This window comes from Rhinolophus sinicus, chromosome 15, assembly GCF_057876585.1.
Source record: "Rhinolophus sinicus isolate RSI-liver-muscle chromosome 15, RSI-T2T, whole genome shotgun sequence".
Lineage (NCBI taxonomy): Eukaryota > Metazoa > Chordata > Mammalia > Chiroptera > Rhinolophidae > Rhinolophus > Rhinolophus sinicus.
The window spans coordinates 127397472-127424490 of record NC_142515.1 but is presented as its reverse complement, the minus strand read 5'-3'; the positions used below and the strand labels follow the sequence as shown (position 1 = coordinate 127424490).

Genomic DNA, 27019 nt, shown 5'->3' with positions numbered 1-27019 from the left:
ACCAGAGCCAGTCACTCTATTATCCCTTGTGTGTTCTGTGTGTACCCATCAGCTATGATAGGACAATGGCTACTAAAAGGGATGGGCAGGGCTCTGGGTGCTCACCTGCCCAAGTGCAACTTGGTCACTGCACAGTGAGGGTGTGGTTGGGGTGCTTGCTTGTTCCAGTTGCAGCCTTGGACTATGCACTTGGTAGTTGGGGTACTTGTCTGGCCTGGTTGTGGCTCTGCTGTTGCATGGGCAGGGCAGGGCTCTGGGCCTATAATATATAAACTTATTCAAGAAATCAGAGCAACAAAATACAATTATTGAAACAAGTATTTTTTTGACAGTACTGTTAGTTAAAAGGTATATTTAAATGCAATCTTAATGGCATTATCATAGTATCTTTAGAGGTAATATTTGTAAACTCTAAGCATTGTTTTTGGTGCAATTATTTGTCAAAATTTATGTGGTCTAGGTAATAGTATTATTTGAGGAATTTAATTTGGGGGTATCAGTTCCACAAAAATAAAAAGACAATAATGTAAATATTTGTCATTAAAAAAAAAATGCACTGTTTGCCTTGATGCATCTTCTTTGACTATTTTATTTTGTGCACTTTATGTCTGTCTCATGAACCATTTAGATTTTAGCCTTTTCTGAAAATGAATATTTATGACTGAGTGTTTTAAGAGAAAGAAACAGGTTCATTGTAGACATTTTAAAAGCAATAACTTTCAATAATATCTACAGAGAATTTATCTACAGAAAGTTTCTTTACTTGTAACTTAATACCCATCACCTTTCTGCTGAATAATTAATAGTTTTCAGTGGGTCTGATAAAACAAATCATCACAGCTTAGTTTTCCTTATTGTAAATATGAAGGAACTTAAAAATGAACAAAAATGTGGATAAAACAGTATTTGTAGAGACAATCAAATATTAATTTCTTCAAAAATCAGATTCCTATTGCCATCAAATACATATTTTGTATGAAAGATCATTTTCTTCATGAAAAGATTAGAGACATTTTTCCTGGCATTCAGCTTGTACCCAGCTCTGGCTCTTTCCACAGGTCTCTGGAAAAATCAATGGGCTAGAGTTAGGAGGCTGGACATTGTTTTTCTTAAATAAATCACTTGACATTTTAATGCCTTGCTTTGGATTCTCTATGAAATAAAGAAGATGGATTTGATACTATTTAAGATTCCTTCTAAAAATTTTAATACATTTACTTGCAGATGAATGGATTTGTGAACTTTTTGTGAACTATAAATTATGAAACTTCTCGAAAGGAAAAAAAAAGACTGTTTTTCATCCTTATTTGTTAAGAACCGTTTTACATACATTGCAGGAAGGTTATGAATTACAAAATATGTTTAGGTATTTATCATCCTGATTCACTAAGGACCACTTTACGTAGCTTGCAGAAAGGTTATGGATGTAAGAATGTTTTTAATTGTGGTTGAGATAATGACCACATGCAATTATCAGTTTATTAACTGGGGAATGCACTCATAATGGACTTTGCTATTTTCGTCAATTCCTTAGCTTGACTATAATGTATTACTTTCATAATATAAATTTAAATCAATGAATCAATGAAATGCCGTGTCTCAGAGATATAAACATATGTAATTATTTGATAATTGCTATTGCTTATTAACAACTGCTCATTGATTATATAGTTGTGTTCTAATTTACTCACTTAAAAATTAAAAATAAATGCCCCAAATATGATATTATCCGTGATGGAGTGCAGTATAAAAGTATAGACTGCATGTTCCAGGAAAAAAGAGGAAAGCCTTATACTGATTTCATGGCAATTATTTACACAATTAGACTTGGAGTTTTAAAATAGCCATTTAACTGTTCAACAAAATGAATATTGAGGACTCTGTTCCTTCAGAATAAAGAAGTTTGGTAACAATATCTAAAGCCATATTTTTAATTTAACTTTTTTACTTCTATTAAACAATCAAAAGACAGATCCATTTTTAATTGCTTGGTCATTAGCCCCCTTAATCACAACATGTTTTTGTCTCTAAATAATCATTCACTCACCTGGTTTCATTTCCTAGGGATCAGGTGTCTCATCCAAAAAAGACATTATTCTGAAGGCCCCTGAAAGGCGAGGGAGGGTGAGCCTGCACAATACCTGTGGCTCCGCCATTGGCTGCAGCTCACGATTTTGCTATGAATAAGTCCACACCAAAGCTACCATTGCAATTGCAGCAGGTGAAACCACATCTGTCCCTATAGGGCCACATAGCAAAGCACAAAGGTCAGCATTTGATAGGCAGGCATAAAATATGCAAGAGCCTTATCTTCACGGTGTATTGTTTCTTTCCTCTTTGTGGGTCAGTTCTCACTAACTTTCACAATCGATACCTTGAACATGCCCCCTGGACGTAAATTATGGAAGCTGTTGGCAGTTTTTGTTTTGTTTTTATTTAAAATACAGCCACTTGTGAAGAGAAGCTTCTGAGTTCACAGTGTGATTTTTTTTTTCCCAAAATGAATATTTAAATGCAATTCTTTTACTCATTTCAGGTCTAAACAAATGTAAAGATAAATTTAAAACACTGTGGGGGGCCATGCAAGCACTAAAAGCATAACTGTGCAGTGGTTTTGGTTTGTCTTTAAAATAATTGCATGTATTTTTCAACATGTACTTTTTCTTAAGTTTAGGTATATTATTGTAGACTATTTTTAAATTTCAGAATTGAAAAATAAACCACTAATAGCCATTGTCGCTATTATTTACAGTGATCTAATTTGTAAAGAAAGAAAAGAATCTTTGAACATTATTAGGTCTTCATTTTTGTTTCCAGACACCTTAATTAAACTTTTAATGTTTGATTCCTGTGTTCTATATAATAACATTTCAAAACAAATCATACCAAATATTAATCTAAGGAGCACATAATAATGGAATAAGACTCTTCAGCTGGTGGCAGATCCAAGAGTAAACTAAGCACATACTGGGACCTGGAATTATCAGGAAGATGGTAACTGGCAAGAGCAACTTAGATTTATCCATGGTGTGGGGGACAAACTTCTTGAAATCAGGTTGTCAGCAATGTGTTTTTCCAGGGATAACAGAAAATGTTTCTATTTGTACCTGTTTTTACCAAACTTCACTTCGACCTGTCTTATTCTCTTCTGTATTTTCGTGACTAGCATATGCCTGTTATGTGATAGATGCTAAAGTGTGAAATAAATAAACATTGGAATCAGTGATCACCTTATAGGCAAACAGGGTCCACAATCTTGGAATTTCTGGTAGATGGAAACATGGCACAAAGGATCTTAAGTGATGGAATTGTGAGATAACATCTTCCTGTGTCAATGAGTTTACATTTCCTCTCCTACATAATTTATGCCCCAGGCTATTGAGAGAATTTAAGAGAAGCCATGCTGAAAATTCTTCAGGGCTATCTGAGGATGTGTGGAGTAGAGAAGAGAGACTGGACAATCAAAAGAAAATATCCAGATTAAAAAAAAAAAAAAAAAGAATATGAAGTTCTAACTTTTTGATTTGTAAGCTGACATTAATTCATTAATTTTGGGGAAAAAGTTAGCCTCACTTATTAAATGGATGGCCTAAGGTATCCCTAATCAAAACTATAACCTTTACATATGTCAGAATATGATGAAACGTTCTATTAGATTGGTGCAAAAGTAATTGTGATTTTTGCAATTATTTTTAAACTTTTAAACCACAATTACTTTTTTTTTATTAGTTTCAGGTATACAAAACAATGTAATAGTTAGACATTTATCATTTGCACCCCTCACAAAGTGGTAGCCCCCTCCCCAAACTACTACCCCTCTGACATCACATACAGCCATTACATTTCCACTCTCTCTGTTCCTAATGCTGTAGTCCACTTCTTGTGAATATATCTATATCTATATTTATATTTATGTATGTATATATCTATATATAGATATCTATATATATGTATATAAAATTGTAGTTGACATTCATTATTATTTAGCTTCAGGTGTACAGCGCAGTGATCAGGCATCTACACAGTCCCTGAAGTGGTCTCCCTAATAAGACAAGTGTCCATCGGGTACCATACAAAATCTTTACAACATTGTTGATTATATTCCCCAAACTGACTTTCGTGTCCCTGTGGCAATCTTGTGGTGACCAATTGTGCTTTCTAATCCCCTCACTTTCTCCCTCATCCCCACCCCCCTCCCATCTAGCAACCCGCAGTCTTTCCTCTATGTCTCTGAGACTGTTTCTGATTAGTTTGTTCACTTATTCTATTCTTTATATTCCACATACAAGTGAGACAACCAGAAGTGGCCGATTTCTAACTGACGAGATGCCTGTCGTAACCATTCCCTAGATTCATTTGAGCCATTTGCTTTGATCAAAACCCTGCTAAAAGAGGAGGAGCTAGAGGTATAATCATTATTTAGTGTTTAATTTTGCATACTGTTCTCTGGGGTTTTTGTTTCTGTCCTTTTTATCAATTGCTCATCCATTTATTTGTCTAGCTCTCCTACGTTTCCCTCTCCTTCTTTGTCACAGAGTGATGACAATCCCTTCTTCTTTCACGCCCCCACCCCGCTCCCGCACTCCCTCTTGAAAAAGGAGAAACCAGAATTATTTTGCTCTCTCCTCTCTCTGCATATTTATCCTCATCACTTTTGTATCTGATGCAGTTTTTACAATATAACTATAAAAGATGACATTTCATCCTATGAAAAAAAGTCTTGTTTATAACCTAGCTAAATGAATGGATGGATTTTTCTCCATGACTTAGTTTTGTGACCCAATTGGGGAAACTTTCAGTTTTATTAGCCGCTGTCTTTTCTTATCGGATATCAGCTTTTAGCACTTAGCACATGGCTTAAAGTTATTATTTAGACTTCACAAATCCTTCCTTCCAAACACTTTCTCTTAGGTAGGAAACAAACAAATAACTCTGCCTGTGATCTTTCAAACAAAGCTGTAATATTTGCAATCCATATAAACACTACATCTGAAAAGAATGCTTGTTTAGCTTTAGTCACATTAAAAAGTGCTGATAGGAGTGGAAATACAAAAGAAGATGTGTGTGTTCTTTCTCCCCATAGGTTGAGAGTTGACTCTAAAAGGGAAAATGCTGAGTTTCTTAAAGCACAACGTGAACTTCTTTATTTTCCTCAGACGTGAGTTGCCAAAATGTAAACATTTCAAGAAGAAATTTTACACTACCTCATCTGTGTGTCAAATGACATTTAATGGTTGAATGAAAGAGTCTGAAATCTGGGCAGCTCTTTGCTGCTACACAAATCTGGGAATTAAAATGACAGTTGATCAGTGGACCTTTTCTAGTATAAACTCCAAGGCAACCATTTAAAATCGGTTACTATCAACAAGTGAAACGTTTTTTATTCCAGTGTATATTTTCCTATGAAGATTTCGCAACTTTCTCTAGGGCATTTTCTGTTGTTTAGAGGTTACATGTAAAGGTGCTGATTCTTTTTGGAAGACCTAGTTGAATGGACCCTTGCTCTTCATTTGAATTGATACCTTGCAGACACGTAGGGCGTTCACATGTTGTTTTTCTCTTTCCTTGTAGGTAGAAATAACACTTCAGGATATCAATGACAATCCACCAGTATTTCCAACGGATATGCTGGATCTCACTGTCGAGGAGAACATCGGAGATGGCTCCAAAATTATGCAACTGACAGCCATGGACGCTGATGAGGTAACTCAGACCTTATCTCTATATTTTTGAAACCTCGTATTCCAGTGATCTATCAAATTTCTAGTGTATGATGACAATTTTATTACCCAATAAGGTTAGATCAGAAGATTCCCTTACCTTCAATTGAATTCCAGATGTGTTTCAAAACTTGATTTTTGGTCTATGAGTAAGATCTTCATAATTTTATTTCTTTGACTTTAAAGAGGTAAATAACTCAAAAAAGACTGATTTTAACAGCCAATACAGAAATGTGATGACTTAGTCACTTACAAATTTTGCTAAAATCTAACTAAGGAAAAGGAAACAAAATGAAGCATAGATATTTATATTTTAAAAAAAGGTTTGGTGTTTTAAATTTAGTACCTTCTATTCAATTTTATATAGTGAAAGGTTTATTCCCAATTCCAGCTGCCATTTAGAGTTATATGACTGAATATCTCTATTATTGTTGATAGATATGAGATAACATCAGCAGTAATTCAGTAAATACTGCATTTCTTGAAGCTGAACATTGATAATATACAAGTATATTTGGATAGCTTAATTCATAAAATTTCATTAACTCTCATTTAGCAAAATAGCAGAAAAAAGCTGATGCAATTGCTGTAAGACAGTTCACTTCAAATTATTGTAATTGTAATGACTGTTTCATTGGCTATACTCTGTAGGAATAGAACAAATAAACTTCATTTATACCAAGTGATTTATTCAAAGAGTGAAGCAATAACTATGTTAATTATAATATGTACGTGTCCTAATGGGATATACTACTCTATTACAAACTGATTATTTGAGAGAGATGCCAACATTCAACTCTTTTAATGCTATTATGTTCTACTGTTAAAATTGTATTCCCTCCCTTATTTTTCTTTTCAAGATATGACAAGGGTTATACACATGTAGTGCTGCTTACATGTTTATTTTCTCCATCTGAATTGTGTGTGTGTGGGGTGGGGCACTTGCATTGCCTTCAAATTCACCTTTTGAAATATGTTTATATTTACGATGAGATTTGTGGGAGGCTGGAAAGGTCCTTATGTCTCTACATCCACACAGTTTTAGTGCATTTTGTTTTATTTCCATTGAGCTTCATTTTATAAGGTTTTTTAAAAATGTAAGTAACCATGCAGGTGTTATCACATAAACATCCTGGTTTAAAGAAATCCTGAATGTAAAGTGTATATAGGATATGCCAGAAGTGCGTTTGGGTAGGACGGGCAGACAAATCTAAGGCTATTAAGCAGGGACCCACCCGGGAAATGGAGGGAGGATTGTTAGCAGTTCCAGGGGAGGTTGGGGGGCCAACAATTTGTGCAGACTGTCACTATGCCTGAGGCGTAAGGGATCCCCACAGACTTTGTAATGGAATCTGTGCCTGGAGGGGTGCAGGGGGGAGGGGGAAAGGCGGGAGAGGGTGAACGGGGGTGGTCGGTCCACCTCCAACTTAAAGGACAGGAGGGCTTTTGTAAAACTGCTTCTGGACTGTACTTTTTCTAAAGATTAAACTCGTGAGCACACTTTCCTTCTTCAATACATTTTCTCTTAATTATTTTCAGTAGTGTTTTAATGACTATTATTTCAACTTCTGACTTGTCTTAATGCCAAACATGGATATCTAAGTTTCCCAGGGCACTCAGAATTATTGGCTGGTTGTTGTTTTTTTGTTTTTTGTTTTTTGTTTTGAGTGGCTTACAATAAATTAATATTAGCACTTTTACATAAAATCTTTATTCTGTATTTGCCTCTGTTATCAGCTCCTTACCTCTTAGTTGAATTTGAAAATATATATACATATATGAGTATATTATGTATACAAGTATATGTATATATATATTTGAAATGTTTCTCTTACCAACTCATGGTTCTATTTTCTTTTCTTCACCTAATCTGACTAGGACTCAGTGTTGAAATGCAAGAGGTTTCTTTTACTTTGTGGTCAGTGTTAACCTAAAAATAGAAAGCCAAAGTAAGGCAACAAGCCTTTATTTGAGATTTAAAAAAAATAAAAAAAAAAATTGCAATCCCGGGGCATAGATTCAGGCAGAAACCCGTGTTATGTCCCAATTATCGGGTGAGGGCAAAGAGTTTTTATGAGAAAAGGAAAGGAAATAATTACATGACTAGAGGAAAGGAATTTCTATTGATGATAACAAGTTAGGTTACTCTTTAGCTACAAGTATTCATGGCTGGTTACTGATTCTAAAGAACAGTCCAGAACATTAGTCCTTGTGGTCAGGATGTCAGCTTTCCTGTTAGCTTTACAAACAGTTGTTCAGAATACAGTGTTGGTTTGGCCCAGTCTGAAGGTGATTTGCCCTCTTCAAACATTCCAAAGGTTCAAGGAGAAAGACGTGCAAGGTAGTTCCTCTGGGATGGTGGCTCCGACTCCATTTTGAAATGGCTCCATTTATGTCATTTTTCACATCAGCGTTAAATTGTGCAGTCAATTGATTTAGAGAAATATAATTTTTTAAAACACTAAGATTATGTAGGTTATCAACAAATTACGCGTATGTGTTGATACATGCTTTACTATTTATAAAGTTTTCCTTAATAATTAAGTCAAACATAGAAGTATTAGTATGTTAAAGATACTCTGGTAGGGCACCAGAGAATAATGTCTGAGTAAAGGAATCAGTTTTAGAAAATAACATGTACATGCTAAACTTAATTTAAATATCATTTGGAACACGTGTTAGACTGAGATACACATCTTTCAGAAGCACATGACTTTGTCAGTCTCTTGTTTCCTTTTGTAAACAGAATTATTATGCTTGTAATGGTCCAGGATACTCAAGCTTTGTTTCGTGGTACCATACTTGTTTTTGAAAATACTACTTAAAGTTGTAAAATGTATTTGCAATTTATAGCTATTTACTTTTAGAATTCCTTCACGTGCTTTTGTCTCTGTGGTTCCTCCGGAGAGTGAAATATTTTAAAACAGCATTATTTTTACTGTGCTGCAGCTGAAATACAATATTTGTTTCCTGATACTGCATATTTTGGATATTAAATAAATAAATAGACTTTTCAAAAGAGCTAATTAAATCATAACTCTTGGCCAGACATTTTCATATATTCACTAGAACTATTCACCACATCAGCTGATATTGAATACGAAAAATATTGTTTTATCAACATAGTTTGATACCTTTGCTTCCGTTCAGAAGAATTATAAGTTTAGGAGTATTAGTACAGTCATTTTATAGACAGGACATTTCTAAATTTCAAACTATTTGTATATAATAGCTTTTAATATGTTTCGTTTCTTTGTTTTTCCCTAATTTCCAAATACTTACCATTTTAAGAGGTCAGAATTGAATGTCAAGCTATTTTCATTCCTGGACTGTTTTACTAGAATAATGGAACTCCTTGTGAAATAGAACAAATAGTACAGAATGTGGTCAGATTAGAAGTCTAAAATTCTTATTGAATGTTTTTATTAGACCGTACAATTACAATAAATATGTTGGCTACTCCACATACACCTGAATACACAAGATAAATGTGGGTAGTATGTTAAACTCAGCTGTTTCATTACTAAATTAAAATGTGCTTTCAGGCATTCACTTTATGAAATTGGCTTGGGAATGCAGTACGAAAATATAGCAAATGCCACTAAACATACATTTTGAAAGATGAATTTACCTTTGTTAAAAAAATTATCGACTTATGTATTTGCCTGTGAAGGATAAAATATTTAATCTTATGGAAAAGATTATATATATATATATATATATATATATATATATATATATATATATATATATAATTTAAAATATCTAAATCAAACTGCTTATAATTTCAACAACATAAGTTTATAATAGTTTTTAAAATACTTTGGAGTTAGCATTCCCCATCATCAAATCTAGATGGGTGCTTCAATTTTAATTTTCCTTAATTTCTCTATTTTGTCTCTATTTCACTCTTTCTTGAAACCTTCCCTTTAACCTCCGTGGCAGGCTGTGCCTCTGGGTCTTCCCCGAGGTCTCGCCTCCTCCTTCCTCCCTCAACCCCTGCCTCGGCTGCTTCTCCAACACTTAAAATTGTCTGTATTTGGTCCTTATGCTGCTGTTTCTTTATCTATTCTAATTTAAATTCTCAACAACTCTTGTGGCTTTTACTGCCACCTACATATATTGACCTTCAGATGTTGTTCTCAAATCTCTGACTGCCACATACTCGTTTTCCATGAAGCTATCCTTGACTCTCTTAACATACCACACATAACATTGCACTGCATAATTTCTGCGTCCAAGCAGATCCTTTCCTGAAATGTCTTCAGCAGGTGTATTCTCTAATTCCCAGGCAAAGTCATTTGATACTACTTTTTCTTTTCTTTTGCTTGTACCTATCATATAAACTTGTTGAAAGGATTGAGAATATATGGGACTGTTGCACAAATGAGAATATTGTTATTGTTACTGCTATCCTGTATGTTATACTGGGTACATAACGATGTAGACTCTAAATTCTGGAACAAGGCATCCATGGTATAAATTCCTATGTCTCAGACTCTTTATCATCAAAATGGGGATAATCTTCATACTGACCTAACTGGTTTGCCTTTTCGGATTAGGTCACTTAGGGCCCATGAAGGGATGAGCTCAGAGCATGCTTAGCACTTAATAAACACTGAATGAATGTTCTCCTTTCCTCTACTTTCCATTCATTGTACCAGGTTCCTCGTTCATACCTCAGTTTCTGAGGGCCGCGGCTCACAGACCTGAGAGGACACAAGAAATCACCCGTTTTCATTGTACAGAACAGGGACTTGGAACGTGCAAGGAGCACAGATTATATGAAGTGTCATCTTGAGGAAATGAAGCTCCAGTCTTTTGGGCTCTGTCTCTCCTCACTATCTCCCCACACTGTATTCTTCTGTTAAAATTACTTTAAAACTGTCCACACAACCAAACTGTTCAGCAGGAAGGCAAGCGTGTCCTGGTTCCCTCTGCACTTGTGCTTGTACGCAAACATTTCCCCCTAACTTTGCTTTAAAAAAAAATTATTTGTTTCCAAAGCCAGTTCGATTCCACACAGAACTCGCCATTCTTCCTTCCCTAAATAAATCAAATAAAAAATAATCTCTCATCTTGGCTCTTACAGAGCTCATTACATGCCCCGTCCATTTTACACTTGAATTACGTTTTTAATGCGACTCAAAAGGGACACGAGCTCCGTCAGGCAGATGTAGGTTTGAAATCCACACTAACACTTCCAGGGTGACTTTGCATAAGTTGACTAATGTCAGAACCCCGCGTCTTCATAGGAGAAACAGTACGTCATGGAGCTGTGACTTGATAATGTATTTATAGTGTTGCCATAGTGCCTGGCAGAGAACAAGCTTCAGCAACCGTCTGATTGTGTGGTGAACAGAGGTATCACCATTTGTAATATCACAGCGACCACTTTACTTCATCCCATGTGTATATTTTATGAATTAAAGCATGTATATGTACCGAATGTATACACACGGCTTGTATTCATCTTTCATTATCGGTATATACTGAGTATCACCATTTTAATACTGTTTTTTCCTTTCTTAAAATATGTATACATTTTTGTGGCACCCTCTTTATATATCAGATCCTGAAGGTTGGGGTTTGTTGTGTTATTAATGCAGTGAACGAAGGAAGACCATGTAACATAGTACACTAGCCTGTTATCTTCTGAAATTTTACAGTATCATATGAAATTAAGCCCAGAGCCTCACTGTGTCAAATATATGCTCCACGTAAGGAATGGTGCTCTTACTGTTCCTCTTCCAACAGTTCAGATGCTCGCCTTTTCTTTCTCTTAGGGTGCAAATGCTCTGGTCACATACACCATCATTAGTGGAGCTGACGACAGTTTCCGCATTGATCCTGAATCTGGGGACCTTATAGCGACCAAGAGGTTGGACAGAGAACGCCGTTCCAAGTACTCCTTGCTGGTTCGTGCAGATGATGGTCTTCAGTCCTCGGATATGAGAATTAACATCACCGTCAGTGATGTGAATGACCACACACCCAAGTTCTCCAGACCTGTGTACTCTTTCGACATCCCAGAAGACACAACCCCAGGTAGGGGGCACACCCTTAGGTGTATTTTGCAAGGATCACCTTTGATTACAATTATGGACTCTGTTTTGGTTGCTTTTAGTGACTAGTTTTTACTGTATGCTACTAGGTATAAAAATATATATGCTGGATTTTTTAATCTTTTAATTCACCATCTTTGCTACAATTTCCAAGCAAATTGCTAGATTTTTGAGAGCAAATGAAGTTAGCCATTCATCTGATTACTAGTTACAGATATTTTTGTTTCTGAAAGTATTTATGACATGGAATAATTTTTCTGGCAACCGTAGTTTTGATATTATTTTTCCATTAAAAAAATGTCAATTGTGATTGTGCTGCTGTGTATAGAAAGAGCAAAGAAAAGCACATGAAAAGCTATGAATGGTGGTACTAACCTTCACTAGCTATTTGACCCAGGGAAAGTTAATTCATTTCTCTTAGCTTCAATTCCTTCTTCTATAAAGGGAACCATAATTCCTGCTGGAATTAGGGTAAAGGTTAATTTAGAATGTATGTGTGAGCTTGCTAACATGGGACTTGAGGATTAACAGGTACTCCATAAACGTTTGTAGAATATAAGTCTTGAATTAATCACCTTGCCTCTTTGAACATATTATGTTGTGACTGTTGAGTTTGACTATTCAATATCCTGTTTCTGGTGTGTGTACTTCATACCCGTTGCTGGAAAATCTTATCTAAAGTTGAAATTTTGTTCTGAATTATAGATGGTATGAGTTTGCATAATAAGGTGTATGTTTTGGAAACCCATTCGACAAGAAGGGAACATGTACAGAGGACTGCTTATTCCTCACTGCAGTTTTCCCTTCACTCCTCAAGATGAGTTGTTCATGTCCTTCATGGAATTCCCACCACATTTAATTCTTGCCTTAATTATAGCGATGGCCATAGGAGTGCTCAAGTGATAGCCCCTGGGCGTAAGTCTGTATTATTGCATGGATTCCTCAGTTCCTGACAGTAGCAATGGGCCCTCATAAATGTTCACTGAACACACCAATATGTGGTTATGAATTGGCAGTGCCAGTTAGAAAGACATTTCCCGGAACATTTGCACTGCAATATAAGGTCAACATAAGAACTGTTTGTTAACATTCAGGAGTGTTTGTATCAGTGTTGGTGTAGAAATCAGCAGGATGCTATGTTCATGTATTTTCATAGTGAATCTCTAGGTAAAATATTTCACTGTACAAGTAATTTTTGGGTGTATTTTTATATATTCTCTTCGACATACCTTGTTCCATTAATTTTAGGCTATTAATTTGTTCTTTTGATAGGTTCTTTGGTAGCAGCTATTTTAGCTACAGATGATGACTCTGGTGTGAATGGAGAAATTACATACGTTGTGAATGAAGATGATGAAGATGGCATATTTTTCCTGAATCCAGTTACTGGAGTCTTTAATTTGACTCGAATATTAGATTATGAATCACAGCAATATTATATCCTCACTGTTCGAGCTGAAGATGGTGGAGGACAATTTACCACCATCAGGGTTTATTTCAATGTGCTAGATGTAAACGATAACCCACCTATTTTCAGCTTGAATTCATATAGCACATCTTTAATGGAGAATCTCCCTGTAGGATCTACTGTTCTTGTGTTTAATGTTACCGATGCAGATGATGGTAGGTACTTATTTTATAATACTTTAAAAAAACTTTAAGAAAAATGTAATCAGATTTATATTATATTTATTTAACTGTGTTCAGCTGTCACAAAATTGCATTTTGTGAAAATAAGGTCCAAAGTTGAGGAATAGATCTATAATTTAGCTATAGAGGATTAAACAAATTGAGTAATTTATCAATTACATTCTTATTTATGTAACAGTTACATGGCATGCCTTGTTATCTTTTTATAAATTTAATAATCTCCATCTTACTTTCCCCCCCCTAAATTTGAGGCAGTATTGCAGTTTAGTAAGGTAGACGTCACAAAACACCTTTTTGGTAGATTTTGTCAGATAAATAAAAAAATTTAGTTACATATATTATTTTAATGTAAAAAGGATAAAATCTCGAAGCAAAAGTAAAAACGAAATCTTCAAAAAATACTTAGGAATATCTAGTTTTATATTTCTGACTGAAAACTGCTAATAATATTTTAGCAAGCTGTCATGCTTTGACTGAAAGGACAGTCTCAGAGCTCTTTAACTTATGCTAGAAAATCAAGTTGAGATTTCTCATTAAATCTAGACTTCACAGGTGTTTAATTTTTATGTTTGCGAAAGCACTTGATAAACTTTCTTCTAAAAATGTGACTCCCCTGGCCTTTCCTCTAAGACCTGTTTTGTAAATACACATATCAGATAATAAGCCTGAGAGATAACATTGTGCAGACTATCAGTCTTTAACTGAACTGTTTGGAAAGTTAATGCCTTGTTTTCCCTCCCATTGGACACAGCTAAATGTCCTATCAGGGGAGCAAACAACTGACAGTACTTTGAAGAGGAAATAGGCCACTAGCTCAAGGATATGCCTCTTGATAGAGGCACAGGGACCTTAATTTAGAATTTCCTGGTGCCCCTGAGTTGGATGATTTATGCAATCTCAGAATACCATTCTAGTTTAACATTCTCCTCTATACTTAGTTTCCTTTCAGGAGTGTCTGGAAATGTACTTTAACAAGCTATGAGAGGCAAAAAGCACAGTATTTTGTGTATGCTTCAATTCACAACATTGGAGATGCTTTCTTTAGAATTGATTAAGCCCTTGTTGACGTCTTCTCCTCTTATTGAAGCACAGTTAATACTGGACACATGAATGTATTACATCTAAGATAGAAGTGGTTGTAATACTAGTACTAGTACTATTGTTGATGGAAACCAATATTTGTCAAGTCGAGTATTTAGTATACACCCAGCCCTGGCCAAGAACATGCACACTCTGTCTTGTGTCCAGCAGCCCAACTGCATGCATTGCCTCCAATTAGACATTTTTAAACCATTGAGATTAATTTCTATTTTGGAAGTTGATTTCTCTATTATTATAGCCTTAATTAGTTTACCTGCTCCCTGGGTATGAGTATTTTCTTATTTGTCCTTGCGACTGACTGGTCCTGACTTGTCTGTGGTGAAGAATTTTCTGCCATGCTTCTTTGTGATTTATTTATTTTGCATTAGAGAGAGCCCATTGTTTCGTAGGATTATGTGCTCTTCTAGAATAAATTTCATTTATCCTAAAACGTTAAAATGTAGGAAACCAGGAAAATAGCAAATAAGAAACTTTCTTTGTGAAAGCATGCTGGACTATTCCATGCACACATCTGCACATACAAATAATAGCAATTGACTTCAAGTTACTTTTCGTGGATTTTTATTTCTCTTTACTTTGTGTTGGGTAAGAAAATTTCAAGCTACATTTTCCCATTGTTTTAGTTTTGAACACTTTTATCAGTATAATTTCCTGTGCTTGATCCTAAAATATAGGACACAATTCCTGTTCTCTCTGAATTTTTTAGGATAATGATAAGACTGTACAAGGGTAACTTTGCTACAGTTGCCAACTCAGTCCCACTAAGGAGTTCTCAAAGTATTTTCCGAACAGTATTGTTAAGACTTTTTAAAATTAACAAATTCATCTTAGTCTCTGAACAAACGTTCCTGATGAGATAATATTGTCAACTTTTTTGGTGAAGAAATTTTAAATAATAATAAATTTAAGGTTTTCTGTTATCTATATTCTCCAAGAGTTTAACCCAAAACTTTTGGTTACATGATTATTTAATTAGGATAAAGGGAATATTTTACTGTTTTCAGAAGTTAAGTATGAGTAGTGTGTGTACTAATCTCAAGACTTCCATGCATGCAGTTTAAAAAGTACTATAATGAGGTAAACTATTATAAATTGAATTTTATGGAAATATTCTGGCTTTGGTAATTTTTTTGTTACTATTCTAGATGTAAATCTGTATACTGTTTAAAATACTGGGGAGTTGTAGTGTGTTTTGAGAATTAAATGATTGTAATTATCGCTGAGTCAATTCACCTATATATGCTTGGTACACAGTGCAGGTCATTTGACCTGTGAATGTTTTTCATAGTCTAGTGACCTAATGGCCTTGTTGGAGCTGTTTCACAAAGATGAATGCTACCTGAAGCAGTGCCATGTGTTACAGCTTTGTGATAAGCTGACAAATACTCACTCATCATAGAAATAGACAACATTTATGGATTGTGAATAAATGTATACATTTTATAACAGAACTATAGTTCTGTGCTACATTTCCTGGAACTGAATAATTCACGAGTCTGAAATAAAAATCGAAAAAATATATAATACAACCACATATATACAGTAAAGCTGCCAGAAAGAATCATATAACTAAACCACTTTCAGACCTGAGCACAAATGGTTAGAAATACGGACCATTTTAAGTCTGAAGATCAGGTGGGCTATAAAAGCCCACTAAATTCAATTGGATAAATTATAGAATTTAAAAATAAATGTATTACTGTTTCAGGATCCTAATATTAGATATAAAAAGCAGAGGGAGAAAAATGTCCTGAACTCTCTATTTTTTACTTGACTACTACAAATGTTCAGGGAGAATTTTGAGTTTCAATATGTCTACACATATTTTCTGGATGTAGAGCACGTGTCCTAAGTCACTTAGACTTGTCAGAAATGAAAAGCCCTTTTCTGTACAGTGCAATATAGGTGGCTTCCAAGGCCTGTAATTAAAGCAGTAAGGTTTCTATTCCGGAGGTGAGAGATGATTTTTAGATGGTGTTGTGATATTTTGTGCAAAACCTGTTAATATTTTTATGTTCTTTTCCTCAAAGATAATGATAGTTATCATCGGTTCATTTTTAATATTATTAACTTAACATATTTATCAGTATGAATTTGAATATAAAATCAATTTTTTCTTTTTTCACAATTCAAGTTAAAGTTTAATAGTTATTACTTCCTCCACTTACCTACCTCACCAAACTTTTTCCCTAGAAAACAGGCCGTTCTACTGTTTACAAGGCTATAAAATGTTGGTATCATGTTCTATTTTTGCCTCTGCAGCTTAGTTGTTTACTCAAGGAAGCAGCATACACAGTGGAGGAAGGGTGTTCCGATTGTTTATTTAGTTGATTACTTTCCAGTTGATTTATGTAGAACTGCTAGGCCATCACTTTGTAGCCATGTGCAATTTTGTCAGTATTTTTTATTTCTTTTGATCTTAGGCATGGAAGATTTTATATGCTTGCATAAAACTAAATTTTAGATCTCTGCTTGTTGGTATTATTTTTATCCAGAAGTTTTCATAACTTTTTTTTCAATAATAGTTGTGTCTAAATTTGTGCCTCAACGAATAAAAATTCAGTATTCAGTGATGCATTTAGCCATAGGAAATGCAGAAAATTTCCTTAGAGAATAATTTGATTAATATATATATATATATATATATATATATATATATATATATAGAATATAAAATATACCACATGAACATATACATATTAAATCAAATTACTTTCATTTTAATTATTCATATATAAACTTGTGTGCGTGTTTGTATATATAGCCTTAGAAAATAATATGTTCATGTATTGCACCAGTTGATGGATCTTTTTTTGGCACCAGTGGATGGAACTTTCCTTCCCCCAAACTTGTGGAATTTTAAGTGGAGGGGTTGAAGTAGGCTGTTGACATTGTTCTATCCAGATCTTAGATTTCTCTTTATCTCTTGCTGGTGAATTGACCTGTGGCCTCCATTAGCTTTATTTATTCATATTTTTCCTGATTCTCAGAGTCCTAAGTATTCTGAACTGTATAACCTCTGCTTTATTCACTTGTGAAATAGTTTTAAATAAACTATAAAGATTAAAAGCCACGACTCATAATGAAGGGAAAAATCCTACCTTTTCAAAGATCTACTCAACCCTTGTTTATCCTAGAAATTTTTGTAAATAAGCCAGTAATCGAAAGTTATCTTCATAAATATTTCTTGTCTGCATCAATATATAGACAAATGACATTTAATAGAGACCATCAAATCACAGGAAAAGAATAACTCTAGCATTTTTTTTTTTTTTTTTTTTTTTTAAAGAACAGGCAGCCCTGCTTGGTAGAAAAGAAAATCCCATTACTTAATTAAAAGTTGCCTTTGTAAGGAATTTGATGAGTTTCAAGAAAAGGCAAAAGCTAACTCAAGTATTTATGGAGTCCTGAGAAAGAGTAATTTTCAAGAAAAAAAAAAGTTAAAAAAGGTGATTAGATTGTTCTAGAAGACTCTTGACAAAGAGTGGACATCATTTCTGACACCTGAATAGTTGTAATTAACTTCAGTAATATAAGAGATAGTTGTAAGTGATTTCTGTAACTCAATAGATATTCCTTAGTATAAAATTCCAGAGTATAAAATCTTTGTTAAGGATGGATTATCCAGATACACAATATATTTCTAAGCAAGTCTTACAATATCCTCCAATATACCAATTTTGTTTGTTTGTTTGTTTTTTAATGATAAAGTATTAAAATGCACATGGCATTATGGACCAGTGAAAGAAACAATATTCTGGGTCAGGAGATCTCATTTTTGTTTTCACTGCCTCCCTGTTATTTGCCTTTAAATTATTTACTGAAACAATAGGTCGATTCATTCTCCACATCATCTTTACTAGAAGAGTGTCTGCCACCATTTTCTGAAATGAGGAATTATATATCTTTTTTTTTAAATTAAAAATAACACATGTTCCTAGGAAAATTAGATAAAATATTATCTGCATATAGCCTAGTCATTGTGTGAGCACTTATATTTGGAGCCTTTTATGTATACTTTTACTGCTAACATTTCCTTCAAAGAATAATTTTAAAACACATTAAATATACATAATAAAATTTGAGAGAGAATTATTTTCACAAAGGCCATTAGCCAGGTGCCTGATAGGAATTAAAAAGTACTTGTTGGTCTGACAAGAAATGTAAAAGTTGCCTTAAAGCCTCCATGACTAATGCCATACATCAGAACATTTTATTACCCTCCTCTGAAAATTGGTGTCGGCCTCAATAAATTACTGAAGTTATAAATTTTTGGCTAATAGTAGAGAGTGTGGCACTGTTAATGCTGAACCCTCAGGAATTATGCAATAGAAATAAGGAAATGTATAGAAAGACATCCACTCTCTGTAATACTTTTTCCTCTTGTATAATTTAAGCTTTCAACACCATGGTAAATAGCAAGCAGTATATATATATCATTTGTTCACCAGATTGTAAACATCTTTTCAGATCAAAAGTTACCAGGAAAAGATTTATGCATATGTATTATTGACAAAGAAAATTAACTGCAGCTAAGTCATCCATGAGGTGTGCTTGGAGGCATCATATATCAAACACGCAGTTTCATATTATAAAAAATTTGGTGCAGGTTACTTTGCAATTGGCACACATTTAAGAAAGTTGAACTTTTCCCCTGTCATTTCAGGGATCAACTCCCGACTGGCTTATAGCATTGCTTCAGGTGATAGCCTGGGGCAGTTTGCAGTGGACAGGGACGGTGTGCTGACGGTCCTGAAAGCTTTGGATCGGGAAAGTCAGTCTTTCTACAACCTGGTCGTCCAGGTGCACGACCTGCCACAGCCGCCAGCCTCCAGGTTCACCAGCACTGCTCAAGTCTCCATTATTTTGTTGGATGTGAATGATAACCCACCAGCCTTTCTTTCCCCAAAGCTGACATACATCCCAGAAAACACACCGATTGATACGATTGTTTTCAAAGCTCAAGCAACTGACCCAGACAGTGGCCCAAACAGCTATATTGAGTACACCCTGCTGGACCCCTTGGGGAACAAGTTCAGTATCGGGACCATTGATGGTGAAGTGAAGCTCGCTGGAGAACTGGACCGAGAAGAGGTTTCTAACTATACTCTGACAGTGGCGGCTACAGACAAGGGTCAACCCCCTCTCTCTTCATCCACAGAGGTTGTACTTATGGTACTTGACATCAATGATAATAGCCCTGTTTTTGCACAGGCTTCGTATAAAGTGGAGATTAATGAAAACACACTCACTGGAACGGATATAATACACGTCTGTGCGACAGACGGTGATGAAGGTACAAACGGGCAGGTTCGTTATGGCATCGTTGATGGTAACGCCAATCAGGAATTTCGGATCGACTCTGTCACGGGTGCCATCACTGTGGCCAAGCCATTGGATAGAGAAAGGACCCCGACTTACTTTTTAACTGTTCAGGCAACAGATCGGGGCAGTACCCCCAGAACTGATACCTCCACTGTCAGCATTGTTCTACTGGACATAAATGATTTTGTGCCTGTATTTGAGCTATCTCCGTATTCTGTAAATGTCCCTGAGAATTTAGGGGCCCTGCCCAGGACCATTCTTCAGGTCAGTGTATTTAAAGAAAACAAATATTGTGTTCCTTGTAAGACATTGAATTTAACTATGATGTGCATGCTTCCCCCACCCTCTTCCTCATTCTCATCCAAATTGCTTCATTGCAGATGTGGCAGATCTTGAAAAGGAACAGTTTATGAAAATTATACCTCAGAACCTGTTGCTTTCCTTGTAGATTAAATACTGCATTTCAGTTGTGTTCTTTTGTGTATACTCATGTCGCACACATTTTTGTATTTGTGTATTTTTGAATTTTGTTTTACTATAACAGTAATATCTATACATAGTAAGAACATAAAATGATGTGAAAGTTTGAAGACTTTGACACAAACATCGTTCTCCCTTACCGCTGTAGAAATCCAACTACAGATGAAACTGCTGTTGAGAATTTTTGAGAGGCCTTATTCCCAAAATACTATGTATTAGTTTTATGTCTATTTTTATACAAATAATATATGCCACTCTGTACCATTTAATTATTTTACTTGAAACTTAAAAATATGTCTTTGGGACCTTTTGCTATCAGTATATACGATTCGACCTCATTATGTTTGATGATACATTTTATTTTGTGGTATAACTTACGCTGGTTCTACTCATTCATGGCACTTATTCTTCTCTCCTGCAGGTGGTAGCAAGAGATGACGATCAGGGTTCTAACAGCAAAGTCTCCTACGTCCTACTTGGTGGTAATGAAGATGGTGCGTTTACTCTCTCAGCCAGTGGAGAACTTCGGGTGACACAGAGTTTGGACCGTGAAACCAAGGAGCACTTCGTCTTGATGGTCACAGCTACAGATTCAGGTAAGTCTGTTACAACCTTGTTCGGTTGTGAAAAGTGTCTTCATAATGAAAATATTGTTATCTACCCTTAAATTAAACACTGATTGAAATTTACTAATGCTTGGCATTCCGATTGTATCTATATAATTTATAGCACTTACATCACTCAATGAGATTTATATGTAAGTGGTAAGGGCTTAAGCACATTACAAACTAAGTTCTATTCCTATAAGACAAAATATTTCTTGCTCGGTCACCTCTGGGGGTGACCTGGTACTCTACTACTTGAGCCACGAGGCATTTCAAGTACTTTAGCTTTGAAAACATCCAGATGGTTCTAACTGGTTATGGAGATAAGAGAGTGGGTACAGAGTTCTCCTTTATTGGACCTTAGGTTCTGCAAAATTTTAAGTAGCTGGAATAGGCGTTTGATGAGGCCCCACAGAACTCCAAAAAGTATATCAGTGAGAGCTCAGAGCTCTGCCTGAGTTAGCAATATTATGCACTACCATAGAAATAATGAAAAGCAGTATATTAGCTTTAGTGTTGGAAATAGTGCTTACGTAAACTTGTATACTAGGTAGCATAAAATACAATCTATCTAAAAAAAAAGTAATATTGTTTACTACTAGTTCGTATTGCATATATTGACTATTCATAAATATTGAACAGTTCTAATTCAAATTGAAACAGTTACACATTTTTAAAGAATTTTTATGCCTTGAAGAAAGGCATAAATATTTGTTGCTTAAATATTTGTTGAGTAAATGAATCATTGAATGAATCATTGATTTCCAAAATATTAATGAATTATGGAACATTGTCCTTATGGAACATTCATTTATAAAAATTGTCACAACTTACTATTAAAGAATTTAATAATGTTGATTTTTTTTAAAATTGTGTTGAAATTGTTTTAAGCCAGGCTGATTTGTTAGAACCTCAAATGACTGAAATTAAAAATAAATAAATAAATAAATAAATACACACACACACACACACACACACACACACACACACACACACGGTGCCAAAAAAATGTGTATACATTTCAAGAAAGGAAAAAGCTATTATTAAAATTGTAATACTATATACCGAAAACAAAAGATCAATACAAGTCACGTTTGACTGCTGCAATTACAAGAGGTGCTCAGAGTGGTTACCCTCAGCATAATTTTAATAGTTTTTTCCTTTAAAGTATGTATACATTTTGGGGCACCCTGTGTGTGTGTGTGTGTGTGTGTGTGTGTGTGTGTATAAACATATATATGTACACATATATACACACACATATATGTATATACTCATGTAGATGTGTGGATACTGATACAGAAGAACAACTTTGAGTTTTCAAATGAGTTGGTTTTTACTGTTATTGAAATGTTTTTAATGAATATAATGTATTAATATTGTTGTTCTATATGACCAATTTCAGAGTATATGATATATTGTTTTATTTTACCACTTCTCATAAAAGAGGAGAAAGTGTTGAGATTACGGGTAATGATAGATTCTATGTTAAGTATTCAGATGAGAGCGTGACTCCTTGTTAACTGAGACCATGCTCTCTCCCTGTGTTACTTGCGTTTACTTTGGGGAGTGTAATTTTCTGAGACTATTGGTTTATGAAAGAAAGCAAGATTCTCAATTTTTTTTTAATGTGTGTGAATGACCATTTTGATTTTATGCGACTATGAAATCCTGCAGACTGTTGAGCAGAATGAAGTGTGGTACCAGGATGACCTGACGGATGTTGCATTAGGTGTGTGGTGAGCACCATGCTTCACCATCAGTGGGCACCAAGGGTGAGCGTTCTCATGTGAGAAATGCAGCCAATGCCCTATTGCTCCAGTCTGTCCCCTATTTCAGCAGTTACTTGGAGAGGAGAGAGGATGAAACTGAGCAGGGATGGTAGAGATTGAGTTACTTAGAACCATGGTTATTACTAAAGCATCTCAGTCTCAGCTTCTCTGTCCAGTTACAACTGGAACATGTGGGCGATTCTAGGCATGCAGCAATGGGGGGCCTTTGTGGAGTTGACCCCGGGGAGGAAAACTCAGGCCCAGGAGTCTAGTTCGCTAAAGGACCAGTCGCTATCAAACTTGTGGCCCAGGGGGTGTCACACATAGGTCATCCCAGGGTGGGGAGCAGGATGTGATTGTGCGAGGGGAGCAGTGCGGGTGACCTGGGATGGGCAGGGCGCAGCCCACAGAAGTGCTCTGTCAGAGGATTTCTACTTTGGCACATTCTAAGTCAAAAGCCATGGCAGGGAAAGAATGTAACCGTGTCCACAAAGTGCCTGTTTTCCACCAAATAACTGAGAGTTTAAAAATCATTCTGTGTGCCTCTGCAGCCAAGGGTGGGGGATATGGTGAAAGAGAAGTGTGGTTGTTTTTGTTTTTTTTGTTGTTTCTGATATCTGTGTCACACAGTGTGCCAGGTATTGCAGACACTAACCATTTCTACACATTACTTTTCTTATCAGCTCAAAGATTTAGGTGTTTTTAGTTCCACTTACAGTAAACCCAAGCTCAGATGGTTAAATAACTTGCCTAGGATAATAAGCTAATAAGTACAGTGGTACCTTGATTTTCGAACGTAATATGTTCCGAAAGATCGTTCGAGTTCCGAAATGTTTGAAAACCGAGGCATGGTTTCACCATAGGAAGTAATGCAAAATGGATCAATCCATTCCAGACCTTTAAAATCAACTCCTAAACCTGCAAATTTAGCATGAATTTTACTATCTAATGATACCATAGATCCATAAAATTTACAGAGTTCGTCAGTTGAAATGTTCGTCAATGGACACGTTCAAAAACCAAAGTACTACTGCAGTAGGATTCAGACCCTAGCATATCTGACTTCCAGGGTCAGGGAGTACAGAAGGGTTTACTGTGTGGGTAAGTACAATTTGAAAAAAAAAGTCATTTATAAAATTATTTTATTCGCAAAGCAAGCTCAATAACAGTGTATATAATATAATGGTGAAGCCTTTGAAAGTGAACTGATCTCCATTTTTCTTTGTGATTCAGGCAAGGTGTTTCTTGCAATCTCAGTATCTTCCTCAGTAAAATGGGATAGTGGTTATTACATATAGTTTATTGTAAGGTTTTATTAATACATGTTAAATTGTTAAATATGCCCATCACATAGTATATGTAGTGATTTTAATAAGACTCGTGATCTGTACAATTTAAACATTTTAAAATTCTTAGAACTTTATGCCTTGTTCCTTACTACATAAGTATCTTATTGAAAAAATAATGGATTGGTTTAAAAACATTTTTTAAATTGCAGTTCACATTAGTTTCATTTTTGATATTACTACATTAGGAATTTCTTTTGTGTATCAGATATTTCTTTTCAAACTTCCAAAGAATAAATTGCATAGTAAGTGTTTAACCATTTCAAAAGACCACAGATTTTGAAAATTGTACTTGAGCCAAATCATGGTGAAGGAGGATTTTTGCGGGCTAACCAGAAGGCTTAACCACCACTTGTGATGCTGTTTCTCCATCAAAGTGACAACAAAAAAGGGACATTTCATGAGGGCAAAGAGCAAGAAGGAAAGGAAACTTGAAGTGATGGCGTTAAAAGCATTCTCTTCTGATAGGCAGGGGTGCCTCAGCCTGTGGGGAGGAGCTTTCAGGCGATTCGGTGAAACATGATTCAAACTGTGCAAACTCAGCCAGAACCAAGTCCTGGTTCAGTGAGCTCCCGGTGCCGGCAGCCTTGGTTCTGAGGCAACTCAGGGACCTAGAATTCTTACTATGAGGACACGTAATAGAAACATTATTCTAATTTCTATGAAGGACTGTTGCCATTACATGAGAAGTGTGTAGATTCTGCCCACTATGTTTTGAGATGGGAGAGTTAAGAATTATGGAGAGGGAAAATTCAGATTACCATTAAAATGAAGGTATTTCGAAGTTTGTCATTCAAGGCCTTAAATATGGCACCAGGGTGCGTGACAGGACGCAGAGACGAGACCCAGTGGCACTAGCATCTCAGGTCACAGATTTAGGCGGTCCTGGAAGTTAGAGAATTCATTGAACTTTGCCCCGAAGCACAGATTTTTAGGAGTTTTCCTTTTCTTTTTTGACTTGTGCCGAAATGGACTGGTGTTTCTGAAGCCGCTGATGTGAAGTATTCAGTTAGGTGTCTGAAGATCATTTATAGGGATCATGCAGAAAGCAATCAGAAATTGTGAGGGAGGTTGGGTTAGATGATCTTAAAGTCATTAAAACTCATATATGACCATGATTTTATGTTCAATTCCTATGCATACTTTTGGTACAGTATTATAAATAACCATTTTAAGGGAGAATGTGAGAGTTGTAGATATCAGGCTTCAGATTCAGCAAATTAATCCTATATTCCAGGAATGAAGTCTCTTGACACAGGATGTAAAATACATATTCACCGCTGTGATTTAAAATTCAAATGGGTAGATGACATGAGAAAATTCAGAAAAATATGGCAGCTTTTAGATCCCAGATGCCATGTTATTCTCAAATTTGCAGTGTTCTAAGAACCAGGAAAATATCAAAGTGTTCTAAATAAGAAGAAATGTTTGACAGTTTTATTCCTTAGCTCACAAATCACTTTTACTTTACTCTTTTTAAATTCTTAACTGATGTCAACTCAAAGATGGGTCAACTTTGGCAATATGACAGAAACTGAAACAGTAACATTTCTTTTTTAATCAGAAAACCTCTAAATCTTTGAATATTTTTTAGAGAAAATATGAGCATTCCACTATCATATTTTTATTTACTGACTGCCTGGCTAGAGACTAGCACATCTGGAAACTCTCTCACTACTGTCTACTGCCTAAACCGAGCTACTAAACCACACTATTGTGTGTGCAGAGGACTGAATGGCACATTGCTAACTAACAATACCAGACAGGGTATCATAATTCTACCTCGGTTTCTTTCCCTATAGCATTAAATTACTAAACAGCAACTTAATGAGTTGAGACTACAACTCAAAGATGGTATTTTGTTTAACTCTAATTTAAAGTATGGATAACTCTGCCTTCATTCTCTCTTACTTACTGTTATGTCTTCTAGAGTGACGGACTATGGCAAGTAGACATTCCCAGGAGCTAAAGCTCCAATCCGGCGCAGTGATGCAGGCAGCTCTGGTGGGTCCTTCTAAGTGGGGTGCTGGTCCTAAAGCAGTCAGTGCCCTTCACGCGGTTTGGCATTCTGTTCCCAAGTAGTGGCCTTACGAGAGTTTTTATTACAACTTTCTCATATGTGCAATGGATAAGATAATGTTTTAAATATAGTAAGTGGCAGGAATTCATCAGGGAACCCAGAGCAGTTTACAAAATGAAAGTATATCCTAGAGGTAAAGACATATCTTTAGAGTTAAAAAAAGGTTCAAATCCCACCTCTGCCATTTTCCAGCTGCATGACCTTGGACATGTTCATGCCTATAGAATAGAAATACTAATACCTACTTGAAAAACTTATTGGCAGGAAGAAATAAGAGAACGACTTATTTTAGCTATTAATATTAGTCAACATGTTTGCTGGGCATCTCAAGCTTAGTAAGGCCAAATACAACTTTCAGATTTCTTTCTAACCCCCAACCTCCACAAATAACCTCTGTCTACAGTTTCATAATTGCTAAAGGCAAACCTTGTTATCATTTTCCATTCCCCTTTCTCTACACGTAGACTCTTCTTCTAAATATCTATATCTATATCTATATCTATATCTATATCTATATCTATATCTATATATATAAATTGTCCTGAATTTTATCCACTTTTCTTCATTTCCACTACCACTACCTTGGCCTAAGCCAGAGCTAATATGATCGCTTCCTGACTGCCTAATTTTACTCATCCTCCAACAAGCAGCTCATAAACTTTAAAACCATGAATTTGATCATCATGCCCCATCGCTTGCTGAAAAGCCCTTCAGTCGTTTCCAACAATAAAACTTCAGTGTCTTACCATTGACCACGTGGCATTAGGTGACCTGGCCTCTGTCCACTTATCTGACCTTTTCTATCATTACCCGCTGTCACCTTTATCAGGTGGTACCCACCAGGCTGAACTGGGCAGGCTCAACATTGTCACCTC

General features: G+C 35.5%; 1 protein-coding gene and 1 long non-coding RNA gene across 2 annotated transcripts in view; one reads left to right on the top strand and one right to left on the bottom strand.

Annotated features, from left to right (window-relative positions):
- Positions 1 to 27019, top strand: part of FAT4 (FAT atypical cadherin 4) — a 148142-nt gene that overhangs the window by 67390 nt on the left and 53733 nt on the right. Inside the window, exons 2-6 of the mRNA XM_019710865.3 lie at positions 5572 to 5703; positions 11507 to 11768; positions 13058 to 13408; positions 19203 to 20125; positions 20763 to 20937. Of these exons, the coding sequence (XP_019566424.3) occupies positions 5572 to 5703; positions 11507 to 11768; positions 13058 to 13408; positions 19203 to 20125; positions 20763 to 20937 (1843 nt within the window). The remainder of the gene's footprint in view (positions 1 to 5571; positions 5704 to 11506; positions 11769 to 13057; positions 13409 to 19202; positions 20126 to 20762; positions 20938 to 27019) is intronic.
- On the bottom strand, positions 16 to 26135 carry LOC141572759 (uncharacterized). Its single transcript, XR_012498225.2, has 4 exons — positions 25980 to 26135; positions 7556 to 7650; positions 2048 to 2239; positions 16 to 1062 (listed from the first exon to the last, which is right to left on the bottom strand). It is a non-coding gene; the product is annotated as an uncharacterized LOC141572759 (long non-coding RNA).